At 41.3% G+C, this 24168-nt stretch overlaps 2 protein-coding genes across 2 annotated transcripts in view; one reads left to right on the top strand and one right to left on the bottom strand.

The window, feature by feature from the left end:
- The window catches only part of nt5dc1 (5'-nucleotidase domain containing 1), a 796921-nt gene that overhangs the window by 434626 nt on the left and 338127 nt on the right, over positions 1-24168 (bottom strand). The window lies entirely within an intron of this gene.
- Positions 18346-24168, top strand: part of LOC139266982 (collagen alpha-2(IV) chain-like) — a 160909-nt gene continuing 155086 nt past the window's right edge. The window contains exons 1-3 of the mRNA XM_070884621.1: positions 18346-18364; positions 19991-20110; positions 20608-20712. Of these exons, the coding sequence (XP_070740722.1) occupies positions 18346-18364; positions 19991-20110; positions 20608-20712 (244 nt within the window). The remainder of the gene's footprint in view (positions 18365-19990; positions 20111-20607; positions 20713-24168) is intronic.

Here is a 24168-nt window from a genome sequence, read left to right as displayed (position 1 = left end):
CATCTCAGTTTTAAATGGGCGACCCCTTATTCTGAGACTATGCCCCCAAGTTTTAGTTTCCCGTATAAGTGGAAATATTCTCTCTGCATCCATCTTGTCGAACCCCCTCATTATCTTATATGTTTCGATAAGATCACCTCTCATTCTTCTGAACTCCAATGTGTATAAGCCCAGTCTACTCAACCTATCTTCATAAGTCAACCCCCTCATCTCCGGAATCAACCTAATGAACCTTCTCTGAACAGCCTCCAATGCAAGTATATCCTTCCTTAAATACGGAGGCCAAAATTGTAAGCAGTACTCCAGGTTGTTTGAACAGAATGGGCTAATGGTCCTTTGAGATTAAAAAAAAACAAAAAAAACTCCAGATGTGGCCTTACCAATACTCTGTACAGCTGTAGCAGGACTTCCCTGCTTTTATACTCTATCCCCCTTGCAATAAAGACCAACATTCCATTTGCCTTCCTGATTACTTGCAGTACTTGCATACTAACTTTTTGTGTTTCAACTCCAGAACCCCAAATGCAATTAGAAACTGTTCATTTAAACAGTGGGAAACATGAGCAACAAGCCTATTAAGAACACTTATCTGAGATTTAAGTCAACAGCAGCTTCAGGTTGAGGGATAGTAGGGCAAGGACCTTATTTAATCATTGTGCTGTTGGCTCTCACACTGCTCCAATCATTAAGTGTTGGCTATAATGTGAACAAATGATAGCAATATATGTGAAAGCATTTATGGAAGTTATGAAATGGCATCCTCCTGACGTCTTCAAATTCCCACAGACCAGCTTGATGCCTATGCTGATACCTGGAGCTGATTGAGCTCACTCGAATGGGTAACCACCATTTAATCAAGAATTCATAAGTTTACAAGATACGTTCAGATGACAGTCGATTTTATCTCATCTTTCCAGATTACCAACCCTACCATCTTTCTACTTATATCATCTAGTTGTTTCTTAAATGAATCTCATGTTCTGGCCTCAAAGCCCATCCCACCCCACCCAATTTCCACAACCCCACCCTCCTTACTGACAAGACATGACACTGTTATAATATTATAGGTGCAAGAATAGTTTTGCTGGGGACCAAATGGAAGTTAACAGAAGAGCAGCAATGAAAGTTCATAATGTGATGCCATCTTCAAGATCTGTTGGGCCCAGAAGTTCCCTTGTTTTACAATCATACTCAATGCAAACATCCTGATAAAGTATTCTGTTTGTAAAAAGGAGCCAAATGCTGTTGAATTTGACTAAAATAGGTGTCCCATGTGAATGCAAAAGCCTATGAGATAGGAGCTACCTGCTTTTCATCTTGATGCAGGTTGGACAAATAAAATTTGCCATGAGATGCTTCAAGAAGAGAGTTTAGCTCTTTGCTCCAGTGCTGTTCTAGACAGCTATCCAAAATCAGGCAAGACCAAAGTACATAAAATAACATTGACTTATATGTCTACAGGTTGAGAACAGCCATTTTACAAAACATCATTCAAATATTTAAAAATATTGCCAATAGGACCGGAATAGTGGTGTCAGCAAATGCAAATCTCTCAGTGCCACATGTACACAACAGTTATTTTTATGGAAGTTTCTCTATAATAAAATCAGGCCACATAAAAGAACTTATTTATGATATTCCATTTATACTGACCATTAGGTGGTGCCAATAGGAAAAAAAGCAGTTGAGTCTAAGGAAGAAACAGTCTAGACTCATTTTTTATATACCCAGGGAGTGTTGTTAGCAAAACTTATTTTGCACTCTCTCATTTCATATTACAGTTGCGAAATTCCTTCTCAGACACAGACTGTAAAGCATGCAATTTTTACCAGACTATAATTTAGTAGGTTTCAGCATGTCCTAATTAAAACTATACATATCTGTCACATGTACAGTATCCTCATCTTCCTGTGAAATTAAAGGTTTTCTTTGAACAGAAGATTCAATAGCATGTTTAAGTCTTTACCATTTTAATTTTAAAATGTTTGAGGTTTTTTTCAACAGAATAAAATCTGCCTGCAGAAAGCTTTTTTACTGACACTCAAGACACTTCAGATCCACTGAATAAAATAAATGTATATTCTTTATATCGTTAAATCATGAGAAACTTTCAAAAGTACAGATTAACTGTAACTTGGAGCTCATTAACAAATTTAATTATTCACAATAATTTACAAACACCAGTTTTTTATATTATAACAACCTCTGAAAATTATAGTAACCTCTTTCATAAACTACCATTGTATATTATATATATTGTAACCATACAAGTTAAGTAGCAGGTTTGGCCTACATTCAGTTTGTAACATTGTGCATGTCTTAGCTGCTTTGAAAACAACTGAATAAACCGCTAACGCCCATTTCACATCGATACAGCTAACGCCCAAATTAAAAAGTGGAAACTTGCGGGTTTGAAAATGGGCGATGTTCCGGCGATTACAAAAAACAATATAAGCACTAACAGTGGAAATACCACCGACTTTTGGACGATCTGGAGACTAATGTAAAGTCTAGCCCTTTATTTTTTTGTTTCACACTTCTGAACTACAGCCTCCTCCCTCCTCCAAAATAATAAACAAAATATTATTGTTTGTTATACTACGCACAAATTCCCAAGTTAACATTCTCACAAACAGAAATCAACAGCTAGGTAGGTACATGTTACACTACTTGAATTTATATTGCTATAAAATGTGAAAATGGCAATACTGTACAACTGTTGAGTTGACAAATAAAAAGATTACACTTTAGCCTTCTCACAGTAAGTAGCACCATCAAATTACATGTATAGCACAATCTAATTTAAATGTTTTTAGTCTGACATCTGTTGACAGACAAAAAACGGAAGGGAAAAACAAATTTCAGGTTAGCCCACAAATCTAACACAGAATGGAACATTATATGATAGACTTGTCACTTGCCAGAAAACTGCCTGAGGGGAAGTTAAATATAGCATTAAAACCTTTGGCTGAAGTTAAATTTATATAAACTAGTAGATCTCCCATGGTAATGATCACAGGCAGTCTGGGATGTGGAGAGGAGCTTCTGGAATTTACCACAGTGCTGCTGCAGTTTAATTAAGACGGCAGTCCGCATTGCTGCAATGTAATAAATTTACTGAAGCAATATATAACAGACATGAGGTAAAAACATTTACATCCCTGAATGATAATAAAAAATACAAGCTTCACAAATATAATATAATTTCCTTACCACTTTACAAAACTTGTTCAAGATGCAAGTAACTTTGTTTATATTTTCCTCCCCTAAACTTCTTGACATTAGTCACTTACATTATGACATCTCTCCCACCTCTGAAGGCACAGTTTCAGATGTGATGTCTTGAAATATGTGACATTATTGACAATGCGCTAGAAACAAAACTTCTGATTATGTGGATTTATATTGTGATCAACAGATCATAGATACCTCAAGCCTGCCTGCTGCATATAGTGTCAGCTGTGGCTCAGTGGGTAGCACACTCGCTGCGGAGTCAAAGTTGTGGGTACATAAATCTAGGCTGACACTCCAGTGCAGTGCTGAGGGAGTGCTGCACTGTCAGAGGTGCCGTCTTTCGGATGAGACGTTAAACGAGGTCCTATCTGCCCTCTCAGGTGCACGTAAAAGATCCCATGGCACTATTTCGAAGAGCAGGGGAGTTATCCCCGGTGCCCTGGCCAATATTTATTCCTCAATCAACATGACAAAACATATTTATTTTTTCTTTTACATATATGATATGCATCTTAGGAAGCTGAGATAGTTAATGCATAGTAACCTATTTGCTGCACTGACTGTTATAGTTAAAACTGACAAAGTTGAGGAAAATGCAATTTGAAACTGCAGAAGAATGTTGCCTTAAAATATTTATGGGAACCATCGCGGTGCCTGTCTTGGTTCAGTGGTAGAATTTTCACCTCTGAGTCAGAGGATTGTGGATTCAACTCTTATTTCAGAGACTTGAGCATATAATCTCCACTGACACTTCAGTGCAGAACTGAGCTGCACTGTCAAAGGTACCATCTTTTGAATGAAACTTTAACCCGAATTCCCTTCTTCCTTCTCAGGTGGACATAAAAGATCCCATGGCATTATTCAAAGAAGAGTTGGGGAGTTCTCCTCAGTGTGCTGACCAATATTTATCCGTTAACCAACATTACAAAAACAGATTATCTGGTTATTTATCTGATTGCTGTTTATTGGATCTTGCAATGTACAGATTTCCTGCCACGTTTCCTGACATTACAACAGTGACTACACTTCATAAAGTACTTTATTGGTTGTAAAGTGCTTTGGGACGTCCTGAAGTTGTGAAAAATGCTATATAAATGCAAGTCTTTCTTTTTCAATGTGTGTTGTACAACAGTTCAAATAATAGGAGTTATTTGCACCGTTTACAGAAACAAGTACTTTTTCGAAATTCTATTGACTTTTAGCTATTGATCTAAATCCATAGTACATCTGAACATTAACTCAGAATCTATGGAAAAAGCAGTGGTAAACAATCACAATAAAATGCTACATTACTCCAGGGAGCTTTCTGACCAACAAGTTTCTGTTAAATTCCTGCAGCCATCTTACGTCCTACTCATGTAAATCACTGTGTGTTGTAAAAAATGAAAATAAATATATTGCAGCACTAATATTTTACATTTGTAGCTTTATACTTTGCGTATGGGATGTTACTGCCATGAAGAGAGATCATTATTTAAATATTGTATTAAAATTACATCTTTCAAAGTTAATATACTTTATCTAACTTTATATGAATACAAAACGTGAGTTTAGACTTCAACGGTAGCAATTAATCTTTTTCTGACCCATAGCATTCTTAAATGTTATTACTTTAGTGTCAGCTTGACTCCGTTGAAAACACTTTCACCTCTGAGTGAGGAGATTGTGGGTTCAAGCACACTCCAGGATTTCAACATGGAATCTAAGGTGACAATTCAGTGTCTTAAGTAAGGGAGTGTTACATTGCCAGCGGTGTTTTCCTTCAAATAAGATGTATTGCTGAGGCCCCGTTGCCTGTTCTGGTGGTTCAGGTTGACGTGACAGATCCCATTAATTATTTGAAAAACATCAGGAAATTCTCCTGGTTTCCTGGCCAACATTCCTCTCAACCAATACCACTGAAACAGATTAACTGGCTATTCATCTCATTTCTGTTTATGGTGCCCTGCTATGTGCAAAATGGTTGCTATGTTTACTTACACAACAACAGTGACTGCATTTCACAGTAATTCATAATATATGAAGGACTTCAGGTCATTTTTGAGAGATTGTTACAAGCGCTATATAAATTCAAGCTCTTCATTGTTTTTCTTCTTTCCTTCGAGAGAGAGATATTCAAAATAAGTAACTAGTTGGATGTGAAGCATTAGGGGCATTTCTGAAAGATGCAACAATGTGTTATGTATCTTAATTTATTGGGTCCATTCTGTAGTATTTATCACAAGTCCTGCTGCTTAGAATTTTATTCTGGAGCTAATTGTGACATTTACATTATTCTGCATTCCCATGCGGTCTATATCTGAAGTCACAGAGTGATAGAAACTGGTCATCTGGAACGCCTCCACATGTTTTACAAGGTGATAAGAGAGAAGTTGCACAGATGAACAAATGTTTTTAGAATTAATTTCAAAGTGTTCAGACTATGGGCCCAAATTTCCCTCACCTCTTTTTCTGGCACCCTTACTCGAGCTGCACCGCTTTTGTCCACCTCCAAGCGCGCCGAAAAAAGACCTCCATATTCTGGCCGCTCCCAGCCTCTCCTCCGTCGTGGTGCAGCGTGGCTCAATGGGTTGGGGGCGGAGCCAGGTCCAATGCTAGAGTCTGCGCGCATGTGCAGTAGCTCCTGGCAGGCCGTTTCTGCAAATGCGCGCTGCAGGCTGCTTGGGAGAGGCTGAAGCACACCGTCCCTAGCCCTGGCCGAATGAGCTCCCTCATCAGCGGCCCGCTGCGTTCCCCAAGGTAGGACTTCTATTTTTTATGTGTTATTTACAGATTGATTTTGGTGCTTCAGGAGCAGGGTTCCTTCTATTTTATTTGTTAATTAATTGCTTATTACTTTTTGTGCTTTGTTTGGTGCTTGGTGGTGCTTTAAATGTAGTTACTTGCGCTGATTCCTTAACTGTAAGTAAGGTCTTTCTGTACGGACAAAAGTGGACACATACGCTGCCCTAAGTTAGTTTAGTACAACTTTTTTCTGGCCAAATTGGCATAAATGGTGTAAATGGCTGGGAACGCCCCCTTTTGAAAAAAAAACTGACCTAACAAAAAACCTAACTAACTCACTTACACTGGCGCAAATTAAATGGCCATATTTGCAACTAAAAAGATACACCAGAAAAATCAAGTTACACCAAAAAAAAACGTGCAACTCATGGGGAAATTTGGGCCCTATAAGTGTACAATGTCTTTTAAAACTTTAAAACAGCATTTTTATTCATTGGCAATGTTTTTCAATTGATTACAAAGGAGCGCATCATTAATTAACATAAATTGGGGTCCAATGGCATATTTAGGAGCCCAATGCAATTTTGGTCCTCCACTGTGCAGATCATACACTATGCCCAATGGAACTGAATGTAAGCAGCCTAATCATTATAGGCACCGCTGGAGGAAGCTCTGCAAACATTAAGGGCTGGAAATTCACCAACCTTGCGCCCGTTTTTTCAGCGATATTTCGCCAAAGTCTTGCACCGCTGAAAAGCGGACCGCTGGCGTGCAAGACTGGAAAACCGCCATCGCCATAGTTTGGTCTTTTGGCGCACCCGTATTCTGGGTGAAAAAAAACGCCCGAGAAAAACCTGCGTTGCAGCCCCAAAAACAGCGGTAGGTATGAAGGACTGCAAAAAAGGTAAGTTAAAGTTTTCATCTTTGAATTCTTTTTCAGCGATTCAATAGTTAAGTGTCTTGTGAATGTTTTGTATTTTATGCTATTTTTTTGTGGGTTTTCCCTCCCTCCCAAGGCCTCTCACATAGCGGTAATCGGCCTCGCACTAAAGTTGGCGAGGACCGCGGTTTTCGGCATGAATCCTCGTGCAACGCCGATTTTTACCGTTGGGCTCATTTTGTGATCTAACTTAGGCCTTTAAAAAAATGGTGGTGTGATTAGCGGTATTTTTTGGCGAAAAATGCCGAAATAATACCGCTATGGCCAAAAGACGAATTACTAGCCCTAAAGGTTTTTTTTTAAATGATTTTTTGTGGGACATGAATCATCCTCCTGGCCCCACAAAAATCATCTTGCTAACTGATGTTCCCTCAGCAAATCCACCCCACCCCTCCCTCCCCACGGAGGAGCTGCCAGATTTTACGATGAAGCCCAATCACCAAAATCAATCCGGCCTTCAATCGGTGATGTTGGACGGGCAATTTGATCACTCCATCCGCCACTTGCCCAACTCGAAAATAGCCTTTGTAATGTCACCAGGAAGAAAATATTTCCTCCAGTTCATATATTATGTTGCTCAAGCGTGCATTAAATAATGGGAAATTTGACTTGTTGATTGATATTAAAGGGAATGTTAGAAAAAAAAATCTTTACAAAGATGGTGGTTAAAAATTGGAATTCTCGTCACAAAATATTGTTGAAGCAGAGTCAATAAGTTTTTTTTTTAAAGCAAAATAGATGGTTGTTTGAAAAAACAAAAAGTAGAAGAAGGCATGGAGAGAAATCAGGTGAGTGAAGAAATGTGATAGGCCAAATGGTCTGTTGGGGGTCATTTTCAGCATCATTGCAGGGACTGTACAGTGGTGGAACAGATCACCTGATCATTATAGAACCCATAAAATTTACATAACGGGATGGTGAGAATTATCCTCTTTCATTCTATGCTCCATTAGAAAGTGTTGTGTTCCCTGGGTCCAATTTGAGATGCTTGGCCTTATTACAGCGGTCTCTCAGCACACTGTTGTTATGGCAACCAATCTTAGAAAAAGGTGAGAAAATCATATCTCAATTTCTCAGCCTAAGAACTTGTGCCTGTCCCTCTTTGTTATATACTGGTAGATCCAAATGGGGGAAGTGGAGACAATAAATTAAAAATGAAAGAAATGTCTATAAAATATATTGGGCACTACCATCTCCTTTATGCTTAAGTTTTGAGTTAATAATCAATTGTTAACTCAATGGTGATTTTCAGAAAATATTGTACTGAAATATTTGTAATATGAATTATATTAGATCAAAAAAAATAATGATTGTCTCATTTACTTGGAATAAATATGGTTTGCTGATTGTTACATCAACAAAAATGTATATTGATCTAGATATAGGCATATGGAATGATCGACTTGCTTTAATATAAAGCCTTTCACGACCTCAGGACATCCCAAAGCACTTTTGAAGTGTAGTCACACTTTTGTAACGTAGGAAACATGGCATCCAATTTGCACACAGAAGTTCCCACAAACAGCAATGTGATAATGACCAGATCATTTGTTTTTTTAAAGTGATGTTGATTCAAGAATAAATATTGGCCAGGACACCGGGGATAACTCCCCTGCTTTTTTCAAAATAGTGCCATGGGATCTTTTACACCCACCTGAGAGAGCAGACGGTGTCTCGGTTTAACAACTCATTCAAAAGATGGCACCTCCGATGAGGAGGATAATTGCAACAAAAACTCTGTCTCTTTGATCAAACAGCAAAACAAAACCTTCAATAATAAATCACATCAAGTTGAAAAATTCTTTATGGGCTGTAAACACACCTGAACCACAAATAATTGCCTAGTTTAGCAAAATGCAAGTCAGGTCTATAAAATATATTTTTTAATGTGTAAGATCACAAACAGCCTAATTCTCAGAAAGTAAATGTTACAACAAAAATGGCCATAACAAGTATGTTCCAGCAAGTAGTTTGTTATGTCAGATTTAAAGTAATTATGCTTACTTAGACTTTAATTGTCATGGGCCAACTGTCCAAATGCATAATTAATGCGTATTTACACTATGTTTTCCATGTTCTGCTTTTTTTCTTACATTCCTATAGATTAATACATAAGAACATAAGAATTAGGAACAGGAGTAGGCCATCTAGCCCCTCGAGCCTGCTCCGCCATTCAACAAGATCATGGCTGATCTGGCCGAGGACTCAGCTCCACTTACCCGCCCGCTCCCCGTAACCCTTAATTCCCTTATTGGTTAAAAATCTATCTATCTGTGACTTGAATACATTCAATGAGCTAGCCTCAATTGCTTCCTTGGGCAGCGAATTCCACAGATTCACAACCGTCAGGGAGAAGAAATTCCTTCTCAACTCGGCTCCCCCGTATTTTGAGGCTGTGCCCCCTAGTTCTAGTCTCCCCGACCAGTGGAAACAACCTCTCTGCCTCTATCTTGTCTATCCCTTTCATGATTTTAAATGTTTCTATAAGATCACCCCTCATCCTTCTGAACTGCCATATGACCAAGACATACATTTTGAAGCATCTGCTAATTTAGGAAATTAGTGATTACATATGGGAGTTTGATTGTTCAGGCATTTCTAAGCCACTGTAAGATTGTAACATATATTATTCTTAGAATAAGATGGCATTAATCTTAAAACATTATACCTAAAGGTTTCGGCACCACTTAATATTTAAAGCAGAACCACAACCTTGAGTTTTGGCTTCCAGAAACAGATAGAAACTACTGCTGTTATTTCTGGAATTAATACTTCTTTTTAAAATATATTTTGTCTCTAAAACTATTTAATCTTCCCCAAATAAAAGTGACAATGTCAAGATGAGTTAGATGCACTGTAAACTTAATTTTTGTCTCTCCATAATAGAGGGGACATCTGACAATAACATGTTACATTAATATAACATCTTTCATAAAACAAAATATCCCAAGACACTTTAGAGGGGTGTAGCAAATGGTGAGCAGAAAGTAAGGGAAGTGACCAAAAGTATAATGAAACTGGAAAGTTGTGAGGAGGCTTTTAACTGGGGTGGGTGGGTGGAAGCAGAAAAATAGGAAGACAAAGTTCTAGCAAGAGAACCTGGACTCTGAACCCAATGAGCTGAGGGACAGGCAGTGAGTGGAACTTTGGAATTAGCTATGGGCCGCAAAGTTCTAAATACATTGGAGCTGGGGAGACAAGCAATGGGAGCATTGGACAAATTAAATCTTTCAAATGAGATGGAATAAGTAATCAAATGAAAAGCGTGTTGACTATAATATTAAAAGCATTGGAATAGTTGGGGCTGGAGGTGGCACAGATATGGATGAGAGTTTCAGCAGCAGCCAGGCTGAAGCGGGGGTAGAGGTAAGCATGCTAAGGAGGTGGAAGTAGGAGGTCTTTGTGGTGGAGAGGATATGGAGTTAGAAGGTTAGTTCGGGGTTGAATAGGATGCCAAGGATGTGAACGTTCTGGTTCAACTTGAGGCAGTGGTCGACGGGGGGGCGCGGGGAAGGGTTGGGGGATGGTACCAGTAGGAGGGGCACGGTGTTTCTGGTTGGGGCCGAAGATAATGGTGACAAGAGGGTTGTCAACTGTGTTAAAGGCTGCAGAGAGGTTAAGGAGGGATAAGACATCATAAAATCACAGAACATTTTTTGACCAGTTTCAGACCTGGTAAGTCTATCTTGCAGACATTTACCACTCTCAACATTACCTCGCCCCCGCCCCACCCCCCCCCCACACACAAAAAGAAAATGCTGTGTCAAAATCAAGAGTTTTTAAGAAGATATCTGAGCTGCAAACTAGTCACAGAATTGTTGCCTAAACAAAATAAGAATATACACCATAAACAACTGTTTGTTGCAAAAAAAAAGCCAGCTTTCATCTCAACAAATCTGTGGATTTCTTTTATTTGTGCATAAATAGTTAGCAAAATAGTAGATATTTTTAGACCTGTTTTTCCTACATCATTCAATAATACTAAACAGCTGGCTACTGCCCTAGAGTCAAACACCATGCTCAGTCTCAAACATGTAATTATTAACGATCCAAATTCTATTTAGATTCGGGCATCAATGCACCACACTGCGGTGAGTGTTTGAAATCTGAAAGCACTCATCAACAATTTTCACTTGGTCTAAAGTTCTGTTTCAAGCAAAGCTTGTTTACAAACAGTTATAAAAATAAACCTAATTGCAATTTGAAGAGGCTATCATTTTATATATAGTTGTAGACAAATATACGCAAACTTTGTGGCCTGATAGTTTTCCCTTGCACCCTTTGAGCTCATGTTAAGAACATAAGAAATAGGAGCAGGCGTAAGTGATACGGCCCCTCGAGCCTGCTCCGCCATTCAATAAGATTATGGCTGATCAACTACCTCAACTCCACTTTCCCGCACGATTTCCATATCTCTTGATTTCCCTAGACTCCAAAAATCTTTTATCTCAGCCTTGAATATATTCAGAGACTCAGCATCCACAGCCCTCTGGGGCAAAGAATTCTAGATTCACAACCCTCTGAGTGAAGAAATTCCTCCTCATCTCTGTTGTAAATGGCCCACCCCTTATCCTGAGACTGTGCCCCCTAGTTCTAGACACTCCAGCCAGAGGAAACAACCTCAACATCTACCCTATCAATCCCCTTCAAAATTTTGTATGTTCCAATGAGATCACCTCTCATTCTTATAAATTCCAGAGTATAGGCCCATTCTACATAGTCTCCCATCACAAGACAGCCCTCTCATCCCAGGAATCAATCTAGTGAATCTCTGTTGTACCACCTCCAAGGCAAGTATATCCTTCCTTACATAAGGAGATCAAAATTGTGCACAGTACTCCAGGTGTGGTCTCACCAAGGCCCTGTACAATTGTAGCAAGACTTCCTTACTCTTGTACTCCAACCTCCTTGCAATAAAGGACAACATGCCATTTGCCTTCCTTATTGCTTGTAACTGCATGCTAGCTTTCTGTGTTTCTTGCACAAGGACACCCAAATCTCTCTGAACACCAACCTTTAAAAGTTTCTCACCATTTAAAAAATATTCTGTTTTTCTATTCTTCTGACCAAGTGAATAACCTCACATATCCCTACATTATACTCCATCTGCCACCTTACCACCCACTCACTTAGTCTATCTATATCCCTTTACAGATGTTTTGTGTTCTCCTCAGTTTACTGTCCTATCTGGCTTTATATTGTCAGCAAACTTGGATACATTACACTCGATCCCTTCATCCAGGTCATTAATATAGATTGTAAATAGCTGAGACCCCAGCACTGATCCTTGCGGCACCCCACTAGTTACAGCCTGCCAAACTGAAAAAGACCCATTTATCTCGACTCTGTTTTCTGTCTGTTTACTAATCCTCTATCCATGTATTACATTACCTCCAATCACATGAGCCCTTATCTTGTATAATAACCTTTTATGTGGCACCTTATCGAATGTCTTTTGGAAATCCAAATATACTACGTCCACTGGTTCCTCTTTATCTACCCTGCTAGTTACATCCTCAAAAAACTAATCCATTTGTCAAACACGATTTCCCTTTTATAAAACCATGTTGACTTTGCCTAATCATGTTATGATTTTCTAAGTGCCCTGATACCACTTCTTTAACAATGATTTCCAGTATTTTCCTGACAACTGATGTCAGGCTAACTGGCCTGCAGTTCCCCGTTTTCTCTCTCCCTCCTTTCTTGAATAGTGATGTCACATTTGCTACCTTCCAATCTACTGGGGCCATTCTAAAATCTAGGAAATTTTGAAAGATCACAGTAATGCATCCACTATTTCTGCAGCCACCTCTTTTAAAACCCTAGGATGTAAGCCGTCAGGTCCAGGGGATTTGTCGGCTTTTAGTCCCATTAGTTTCTCTAGTTTTTTTTTTGATCTAGATTAACATTAAGTTCCTCACCCTCATTAGACCCTTGGTTCCCCACCATTTTAGGTATGCTTTTTGTGTCTTCTACTGTGAAGACAGATACAAAATAATTGTTTAACATTTCTGCCATTTCCTTATTCCCCATAATAATTGCTCCTGCCTCAGTCTCCAAGGGACCAATGTTTACTTTTGCTACTCGCTTACTTTTTACATATTTGTAGAAGCTCTTACAATCAGTTTTATATTTCTTGTTAGTTTTCTCTCAAAGTCTATTATTTCCCTTTTTTTGTTCATCCTTTGCTGGTTTCTGAAACTCTCCAAATCCTCAGTTTAATACTATTCTTCGCAACATTATAAGCTTCTTCTTTCAATCTAATGCTTTCCTTAACTTCTTTAGTTAGCCACAGATGGATCACTTTACCTGTGGAGTTTTTTTTCTCAACACAATGTATTTTTGTTGAGAATTAGGAAATATTTCTTTAAATGCTAGCCATTATTACCATACCTTTTAATCTATTTTTCCAATCTACCTTAGCTAACTCGCTCTTCATACCTATGTAATTGGCTTTCTTTAAGGTTAAGACTCTAGATTCAGACTTAGGCAAGTCACTCTCAAATATAATGTGAAATTCTATCATATTATGATCACTCTGCCCCAAAGGAACCTTTACTATGAGATTGCTAATTAACCCTGTTTCATTACACAATACAAGATCTAAAATAGCCTGTTCCCTGGTTGGTTCCATGACGTATTGTTCTCGGCAACTGTCCTGAATGTATTCCATTAACTCGTCTTCCAGACTACCTTTACCAATTTGATTTGTCCAGTCTACAAGAAGATTAAAGTCCCCCATAATTATTGCATTACCTTTGTTACAAGCTCCTACTATTTCCTGATTAATAGTCAGTCCAATTGTATAGCTACTGCTAGGGGGGCTATATACTACTCCCACCAGTGTTTTCTGTCCCTTGTTATTCCTTATCTTCACCCATACTGATTCTACTTCCTGATCTTTCAAGCCAAGGTCCTTTCTCTCCACTGTCCTTATGTCATCCTTTATTATTAAGACTACATCCCACCCTCCTTTATCATTCTGCCTGTCTTTTCAAAATGTCAAGTACCCTGGAACATTTAGTTCCCAACCTTGGTCACCTTGCAACCACGTCTCTGTATGGCTATTAGATTAAACCCATTTATCTCTATTTGTGCCACTAGTTTGTCTATCTTATTATGAATGCTCCTTGCATTCAGATAATGAACCTTCAATTTTATTTTACCATTATTTCCTGCTTTGACCTTATTCTCTGCTGCAATTAAACTCTCTGTCCCTTCCTGTCTCACACTGCTTATTTGTACCCAAATAGCTACACTGCTCTATTGTATTGACTTTTCTCTTTAGATATTTATATTTCCCCTCCCCAAATTTTTATTTTAAGGCCCTATCTACAGCCCTAGTTATTCGATTCGCCAGGACATGGTCCAAGCCCGGTTTATGTGTTTAAGTGGAGCCCCTCCCGATGGAATAGCTCCCCCTTTCCCCAGTACTGGTGCCAGTGCCCAAGTGTCCGTGGCGTAAATGATTTAAATGCATTATTCTGTGTGGGTTTTTTTTTTGCGGGGGGGTGGTGGGGAGGGTGCTGTTGAAAAATAATTTTACTTTTAGTGTCAGCTTGGCTCAATTGCGATCACTTTCACAACTGAGTCAAAAGATTGTAGCTTCAAACCCCATTCTACACCAAGGGCCTGAAATTGGTAGATACCGCTGGTCCATCCATTTTTCGGCGGTATGTCGTTTCATACCGCCGGCATACCGCCAAGACCAAAGTCGGCAAAATTGTTGAAAACATTTTCGGCAGTATGTCAGCAGTCTGCATCGAGCAGCAAGCATCTTAGTAGTCGATCAAGATTGACTCTCTATTCGATGGGTGGTGCAGCACGGAACTGCGCATGAGGAAATTTTTTCCCCCCAATTTTCTTTCACAAGCGTTTTACCCGCGATTTCGGGGGTCAGGGGTCACCCACGCATGTGCAGTGAGTTGAGGAGGAGAGAGAGTGAGAAGGAGCAGCAAGGTAGTTGAAGGCCAATGAGTTTGAAAATAGATAGCACAGTGGAAATAAATTGGTACAACACAAGGACAGATATTTAAGAAGGGAAAATTAATACCAAGAAAAAAATTATGCCAATGTTAAAGAAAACCTCCAAGCGCAGGAATATCGAGGAGAGGAGGTTGAGGGCGCCTGCCTTTGATGAAATGGAGTTCCCTGCCCTTCTGGAGCACATCACAGAGCGATACTCCGACCTCACCAAGGGTGGTCATGGAAAGCCCCCCCCAAAAGAGGTCGGGGAGGCTGTATCCTCAAAAAGATGGTACGCACCGGGGAAAGGTGCCGTAAGAGGTGGAACGACCTGATGAGGGTAGCAAGAGTAAGTAATGATTTTATTTATGCCCCCCGCGCCACTCCCACCCCCATGTGCCATGTAAATGTAGGTTCAGTGTCACACGGATGATGTTACTCATCTTAAGGTTACGGCAACGTATTTGTGCTTTTCAGACAATGACAAGAGGATCAATGCAGTGGGTTTTTTTTGTGTGCGTGTGTGTGTGTGTGTGTGTGCCATGTTAAATAGATTGACGATTTATACTTTGATTTATTTTACTTTCTGCAGAGGAAGACACCTGCAATAGCGGCCGATCAGTGTCGCCGGGGGGCGACCCCACAACCCAGGAGCCGCTTACTGATATTGAAATCCGTGCCTTGTCCCTGGTTGGGGATAGCAACTGTGCCACCACCGGCATTGGAGCTGACCCAAACACACAAGATGATAAGTTGAATAAAATGCAGTCGGTGTTGCGGCCCTATCATGTCAAGTAATCTAACTGTAACTGTAATGTTGGCCTGATGTAATGTAATGTAAGTTTATTGCACTGCAATGTTGGCCTCATGTGATGTACTGCAATGTTGGGGGCATGTAACGCAATGCATATATTTATTGTGTCTGCAATATGTAATACAGTACTGCAGCAGTGGTGGACATTTAAGTAAGACTGTGATAAGTCACTGTGCTATGTACTAATGTAACCCTCACCCCTTCCCTGCTGCCAAGCATTTTTAATTGTTGTTTTGTACTTCCAGACTCCGATGATTCAGATCACAGTGACAATGACGACAGACCCACTGCCTCCACCTCTGGCGTCACCTAGCCCTCTCCTGACGAGGAAGAGCCGCTAATCCAGCAGCTAGTGGAGGTGGAGATGGAGGAGGATACACCAGCTCCAAGTGGGACAGCTGGAACATCCTCCACAAAGTCTGTATTCAGGGGATTCCCCCATGGCTCCTCTGATTCTGCCGGACCAAGCCGTGCGCAGCAAGGCACCCCCAGTGTTGCAGCGCCTTTGCCGCAGCAACGGAGGTTGGTGCAGGAAAGGTCGGTTCTGTTGGCGTGTACCAGGACATGGTGCGTCTGTCACAGGCCAACGTCGACATAGGTCGAGAGCTGCTCAAGGCCATGGCCACAATAGCCACTAACATTACAGATCTATCAGAGCAGCAATCGGAGGAAAGGTTGTGCACGATCGGCGATAGAGTGAACCGCCGACATGATCGAAGCCATGGGGCAATCGATAGGATCGGGACATGGCACGGAACCTCCATGTTCCATAGTAGTCAGATCGACAGCACCTAAGGGTGGGGAGCTGACATCATCTCCCAGCTCTGAAGCCTTGCCTTCCACATCGCGAGCTTCTGCTGAGGCCCTAGTTATTGCGCCTACAATGTCTCACTCCCCACCCCAACGACAGCAACTGCACTTGGGATGCGGTGCTGGACGGCAGCTTGGTATAACTCCGGGGAGGTCCATGCCCACGGGCACTGGGAAAGGGAAGGCCGGCAGTCAGAAAGGGGGAAATATTCCCAAGGGTGGTGTACCACAGGGCTGCGGAGGGGGCAGACGGCGTGGGCGGGGAAACTAAAGGGTTTGTTATTAAAGATATAAAATGTTTGTTAAAATTGGTATTAAAGATTTGTAAGTTTTGTTAAAGTTTTTATTAAAGTTGCAACAATTGTAAATTTTTACAAAGATTTGAAATTGGTGTATATTTTTAAAATTTTTAGATAAACGTTTGAATTGAATTTCTTGTGCAGTATCAAACTTTTGGGTTAACATCATGAGGGTCCCATAACGCAGTCTCCACATTCAAGCAAAGAGTTCATTTATGAGCTGCTGACGTAACAATTTTGCAGGCGGCATTCGCTCTGCGTGCTCTCCACTGTAGTATTGGGGTAGTGCCATGGGTTCATCTGCAAGCTCCTCGTCATCCTCCTGCCCCTCATTTTCTTCTCCTTCCTCCTCCATCTCCTGCACTCTCTCCTCAGGTGGTCCCGCAGTCCCCTGTGGTAATTCAGGGACAGGAGTCAAGAGCCAGGTGGCGAGGCCGTACCCTTTGTCGCCCAGCATCCATCTTGTGGCTCAGACTTCAACAGGTCAGACACAGTGCTCTCCCGCAAAATACACGCATCATGGGTGCTTCCTGGAAAGTTGGCATTCACTGCCATTATCCGCTGTGTATGGTCGCATACCAGCTGCACGTTGAGGGAGTGAAATCCCTTACGGTTTTGGTACACCTCTGCCTCATGTAATGATGCTTGCAGGGCAATATGGGTACAGTCACTAGCACCCTGCACCTTGGGGAAGCCGGCAATGCATGCAAATCACAAAGCCCCATCAACTCTGAGCCTCCCTCATCATTGGGAAGTTTATAAATTCCGTCCAGCGTGCATAGAGTGCTTCGGTTACCTGTCGAATGCACGATGAGTAGCGTAGTGAGAAATAGCGCATATGTCCCCAGCTGATGATTGAAAAGAGCCACATGCATAAAAGGAAAGTGCCACAGTCACCTTCACCTTAACAGAGAGAACAGTAATATTGGTGCGACCGGGTCTGCCTTAATGAGCTGCCAAATCTGTGATGACCTCTTTTCGGAAGCGAAGCCTTCGGACACACTGTTGATCGGTCAGGTCCAAGTATGAACACTTCTCCCTGAAGATCCTTTGCGGGTAAGGCCTCTTCCTCCTCATCATTATTCTACGACCTCTTCCATGAGCCTTATAACTCTGCTCAATAAACTTCCTCACATCTAGTTCCTCCATAAGACAGGTTGTCATCAAAACAGGCTGAGATAACACAGGCCCCATTCTTGTTAAATTTCCACAATATTTTGTGATCAAAAAAAATATTAATAAAATGTCTTTCTATCTTAATAATTGACTCACTAATAGTAAATATAGCTTTTCCAATCAAAATCGCACTCTAAAAATCACTTTTCACCTCAGAGATACAGAGCTGCGCTTTAACTGACATTTCCTGATTTCCAAAATGGCGGCTGCGCGCACTCCATCCATTCCCGACCACTTACCATCACGTAAAACCACCTTTTCCAGGATGGTATGCAGCTCCAGTGGTATGTCAGCGGTATGCAATGAAAATCACACTTTTTGGGCGGTTTGCAAGCGGTCCTGCAAGGCGTATGGTGTGCATACCGCTTGGCGGTATGTCAACGATGAATATTCCGCCAAGCGGTATGTCAGCAGTATGTAGCTGTTTTCTGACCAAAATCGCCCTTTTGGGCGGTCCGCGGGCGGTGTGTAGCGGTATGTTTACCAATTTTGGCCCACGAGTACATAATCTCGGCTGCCACTTCAGTGCAGTACTAAGGGAGTGCTGCACTGTTGTAGGCGCTGTCTTTCAGTGGAGGGTCCAGCTGACTGTCCTGCTGGATGTAAAAGATCTCATGGCACTGCTTAAAAGAGAAGGGAATTCCCCTGGTGTCCTAGCCAACATTTATCCTTCAACAATACCTACACAGATTAACATTTATTTCATTATTGTTTGTGGGACTTTGCTGTGCATAAATTGACTGCTGTATTTGTGAACAAAACACTTCACAAGTAATCCACTAGCTGTAAAGGATTTTAGGACACTCAGAGGACAAGAAAGGTGCTATATTAATGCAATGTCTTTAATTCATTATGATCCCATCCTGGGCACTTGCCAATAACATTACAATTCAATCTGTATTCTTCTTTCAGTCCTTAATCATAGCAAGGTAAAGACAATGGACTATAAGACAGAATGGGCCTGAAATCACGCTCCCCACGGGCGTGTACGAGGTCTGTGCAAATTCTGGGAGCACCTAAACCCGGCACTTGCGATCTGTCAAAAATTCTGTTCACAGATCGCATGCATGCAAAATTAAAGGGCTTCCACGGGCTATTTGCCCAACTCCTGCCCAGCGAATGTCCTTCAAATTCTTCCGATGAAAAAAGCAGGTGTAAGGCCTGCTTTTATCAGCATAAGACTTTTAAAGTACAGAAAAGGACATTTTAAAAAAAATGTAAACATTTAAAATCCTGCTAAATAAGGCAAGTTTATTTTTAGACTGTTTAAAATATGTAAATTTACTTTTCAGAAAGTGCAATTTTTGGTTCAAATAATTAAATTCCATTTTTATTCATTTGAAATATGTGATGTTTTTAAAAAAAGTTAATTTCAGTGTTTCTGTGTTTTGGGGGGTAATCTGTATATACGGAATCAGCATAAGTATGAATGGGAATCCCCTACTCTGATCATAGAGTCATATATGAGCTAGACTTTCGGTCGGGGTCTATATCGCCCCAAAATGGGTGACATTTCCGGAGTTAGTGATAACAGAAATTAACAGCACGGAAGGAGGCAATTTCAGCACATCGTGTCCGTGCCGGCCAACCAAGAGCTATCCAGCCTAATCTCACTTTCCAGCTCTTGGTCCGTAGGTTACAGCACTTCGAAAGTGCATATCCAAATATTTTTTAAATGTGGTGAGGGTTTCTGTCGCTACCATGCTTTCAGGCAGTGAGTTCCAGACCCCTACAACCATCTGGGTAAAGAAATTTCCCCTCATATCTCCTCTATACCTCGCCCCAATTACTTTAAATCTATGCTCCCCTCAGTTGTTGACCCCTCTGCCAAAGGAACAAGGTCCTTTTTATTGATTCTATCCAGGCCTCTCATAATTTTATACACCTCAATCAGGTCTCCCCTCAGCCTCCTCTGTTCCAAAGAAAACAGACCCGGCATCTCCAATCTTTCCTCATAGCCAAAGTTCTCCAGTCCAGGCAACATTCTCCTCTGCACCCTTTCCAGTGCAATCACATCTTTCCTGATAGGTTGGACCGGCCCACGTGATCCCAGTGATACGTACGAAACTCTTAAGATCCTGGGATACGTGTGCGTCTATGAAGGCCTTCGCGTAGAGGGCCAGGAATCTGAAACTCCGGGGCCAACAGGTAGATTTGTAGAAATTCTTCAGGTCGGAGGCATCTGCCCACTATTTCTCCGCCCGCAATTTCTGGGCCAATATTAGCAGAACTGCACAAAAAGCAGCCAGAAGTTATTAATCTGTGTGTGGCCATAAACAATCTAGGAAATACTATTATAAGTACAAATATTTTTATCAGATGAAACGATTGGGCAACAGGAGATAGCTATTTCAATTATGTATTGTGTAATAGTTCTGACAACAAATATCCACAAAAAGTACAGTAAAGTTTTTTAGATTCGTTATTACCTCAGACCCTTGCTGTTATGTTGAGTGCAGATTTGTATTGTTATCTAAGTGTCATGCTGGCTGTATTGTTAGGTCTTCAGTGATAGTGTTGACCTATTGCTGCGTGCCTGAGCCCCTGATCTGGGCAAATGCACCGACACTAAAATGGGATCCTTCCACATAGCTAATACAGTTTGTTTGTAAAAGTGAACTTGTGTACATAACTGTACTGTTCAGACAAAATAGAGCGTTCACTGAAAGCATTTCTCAAACAGAATACATTTGATACCTTACACTTTGCACACTACAGAATTGGAAATGTTTCCCAGAGAAGTAGGCATGGTTGGTAAATGCCAGCCTTGCCAAAGTCGTCTACATCCCGAGAATTAATATATTAAACAATGAGGTAGGAAGGGTGATGCCAGCCTACTGCTTTATTATTTTTCAAGCTGCCACTGTTGCCCAGCCCAGATAAGAGGTACAATAAGATACCTGGGTCCTGCAGGGTTCCAGAGTCTGGCCAATGACATTTAACTGAAAACTCAATTTAACAACCACACACCACCCCACCAAGACAATTTCTGACCACTACTCACGGAACGTGAGGCTGCTGATTCCTTTCAGGTGCAGTGATAGACTAGTTGGGTCAGTTGTCCTAAATGTCTTTGGCCAGACTCTGGAACCCTGCGGGACCCAGGTATCTTATTGTACCTCTTATCTGGGCAGCCCAACAATGGCAGCTTAAAAAATAATAAAGCAGTAGGCTCTTTGTTTAATATATTAATTTTCGGGATGTAGGCGACTGAGACACCGGGGCCCCCCGACCTGCGGGAGAACAGCTCCGCAGATTGGGAAGTAAAAGAGCTGGAGTGGCATACCACTTCAACCTCCAGCGCGAGCTGCTCCAAATGTGCGACGTTTTTGAGATGGGCCACTGGGTGACGTCATCAAAACCCTGGTCGCCGTTTTGGAGCATGGGCAGGAACATCGACAGGGCCCAGGTACAGAGGAGTGGGAAAGTCGGGGCCGATGAGCGGCGAGTGATTGTTGCGCGTTGCGCTGAATGTTTGTGGCGGAGGAGCGGCGAGAGATCGTGGCGAAGGTGCGACAGATGAGGGCACGGGGCCCAGAAGAGCCGAGGGCCCAGGGGCAGCACGGGCCAGCCCACACTGCGATATGTGTGCACGCTAGGTTCGTACAGTAGAATAGGTCTCCAGTTGTCTTGGTTTATTCTTGCCACTGGACCAAGACCTAGCTCTGTCAAGCTCGTATGGTGGCTGATGTGCAACGGTCACCACACGTTAAAAAAATTCATGCACAGGCATCTTCCACCCCTTCAATTGGAGTTCAGGAATGGAACATCGGGTCCTTCATCAAAACACCTGTGAACTCATGGAAACAAGTCATCCTTGTTCGAGGGACCGCCTATGATGATGAATGGCCTGTTTCAGTGCTGTAAACTCCTATGAATGTAATCTGACGTACACAGCATCTATTGGGCATTGAGTGGGAGCCAGTAGAGGAACATTTATCCTGTATTGTCTTCAATTGAATTTCCCATACAATAATATACAACCAGTTTAAATTTCTCGCTCGGGTCATTGATGACTAATCTCAATATATAATGCAGATGCAATCACATTATGTAACAAATATTTTCTCTAGAAAAGTCCTTATATTTCAGTCATCTGCATTTCATTGTACAGTGTCAATGCAATTTCATTATAGGGTCACCTTCTTCTTTCGTATGGTAGTAGCAAAAAAAAAAACTAAATATCAATAAGTCAGTGATCCAGGCCAAAGTTTCCAGTGTAACAGCGTGGATATCTTGCAGGCTGCCCGCGAATTTCCTCCGAGGGCAGTGCTAAATGATGTGCCCCAGGGTCTGTTTAGAAGCTCTACAGCCGCATGTTGGGAGCCTTTAATCTTCCATCGATGGAGAAGGTGGCAGCGTCTACCATGACCAGTTCTGATGCGGGTGATGATTGTTCACTGTTTGCAAGGAAGGTTTGATTCTTCAGGTGTAATGCGGGGTCCTCTATAAGGAATCTATTTGGTATGTTGCAGTCCTTCCAAGTGTTTATATGACTGCAAACTACAGATGTGGCTTACAATTCTTTATGCTCACTTTTCAAATTCTAGCTAAAATATCCATTTGGATTTTTAGTAGTTAACATAGAAACATAGAAAATAGGTGCAAGAGTAGACCATTCGGCCCTTCGAGCCTGCACCGCCATTCAATAAGATCATGGCTGATCATTGCCTCAGTACCCCTTTCCTGCTTTCTCTCCATACCCCTTGATCTCTTTAGCCGTAAGGGGCATATCTAATTCCCTCTTGAATATATCCAATGAACTGGCATCAACAACTCTCTGCGGCAGGGAATTCCACAGGTTAACAACTCTCTGAGTGAAGAAGTTTCTCCTCATCTCAGTCCTAAATGGCCTACCCCTTATCCTAAGACTATGTCCCCTGGTTCTGGACTTCCCCAACATCGGGAACATTCTTCCCGCATCTAACCTGTCCAGTCCCGTCAGAATCTTATACGTTTCTATGAGATCCGCTCTCATCCTTCCAAATTCCAGTGAATAAAGGCCCCGTTGATCCAGTCTCTCCTCATATGTCAGTCCAGCCATCCCTGGAATCAGTCTGGCGAACCTTCGCTGCACTCCCTCAATAGCCAGAACGTCCTTCCTCAGATTAGGAGAGCAAAACTGAACACAATATTCCAGGTGAGGCCTCACCAAGGCCCTGTACAACTGCAGGAAGACCTCCCTGCTCCTATACTCAAATCCCCTAGCTATGAAGGCCAACATATCATTTGCCTTCTTCACCGCCTGCTGTACCTGCATGCCAACTTTCAGTGACTGATGAACCATGACACCCAGGTCTCGTTGCACCTCCCCTTTTCCTAATCTGCCGTCATTCAGATAATATTCTGCTTTCGTATTTTTGCCCCCAAAATGGATAACCTCACATTTATCCACATTATACTGCACCTGCCATGTATTTGCCCACTCGCCTAACCTGTCCAAGTCACCCTGCAGTCTCTTAGCATCCTCCTCATAGCTCACACCGCCACCCAGTTTAGTGTCATCTGCAAGCTTGGAGATATTACACTCTAATTTTAGTTAAAGGGGCAGAGTTTTAAAATAAATTGTGAACAACATTTTTTGCTTAAGTAGTGAGAAGAGTCAGAAGAGCTGTGCATCTTTTTTGCCATGATGGTGCTTTGTGTTAGTGACAAAATGATTTGTGCCACTTCAACTTTGCAAATAAATGATATAAAGTTTGGGAAATGCTTTTTACCAAAAGTAATGCTCAGTTAAAACAACTGCAAACTTATTAAAATGAATGGTTTACAGGTTAGGGGGAATTCTCCAAATAGCACAGAGGGGGTACCCGATTAATTTGAGAGACTAGGCTTCTGATATAGTCATTTTTTGATTATCTCATACTTGAAAGTCTTGCATGTCTATGGAAGCTTCTATGGCAATTTCACATTCAGAGGCACTTACCAGGGAGGGAAAAAAAAACTTAAATTGCAAATTTTCTTTGTGAACTGGCAATTTTTTAAAAAAATTGTCCCATAATTAAGAATTATGTCTGAAGCAGTACCTTGCTATGCTACTTCAGTTTTAGAAATGGCTATTACAATCTAGTCTGAAATCTTTAATTAAGAAAAAGACTAATTATACCCAGTCATGCATCTCAGTGCCCAACTTATGTCTGTAAATGAATGCCAAATAAATTAAGTCATCACATGGCTGATCTATTGCACTTGACATCACTGAACCC

The sequence above is a fragment of the Pristiophorus japonicus genome, chromosome 7 (assembly GCF_044704955.1).
Source record: "Pristiophorus japonicus isolate sPriJap1 chromosome 7, sPriJap1.hap1, whole genome shotgun sequence".
Lineage (NCBI taxonomy): Eukaryota > Metazoa > Chordata > Chondrichthyes > Pristiophoridae > Pristiophorus > Pristiophorus japonicus.
Note: the sequence above shows the minus strand (reverse complement) of the source record. Positions and strands in the feature narration are given on the sequence as shown.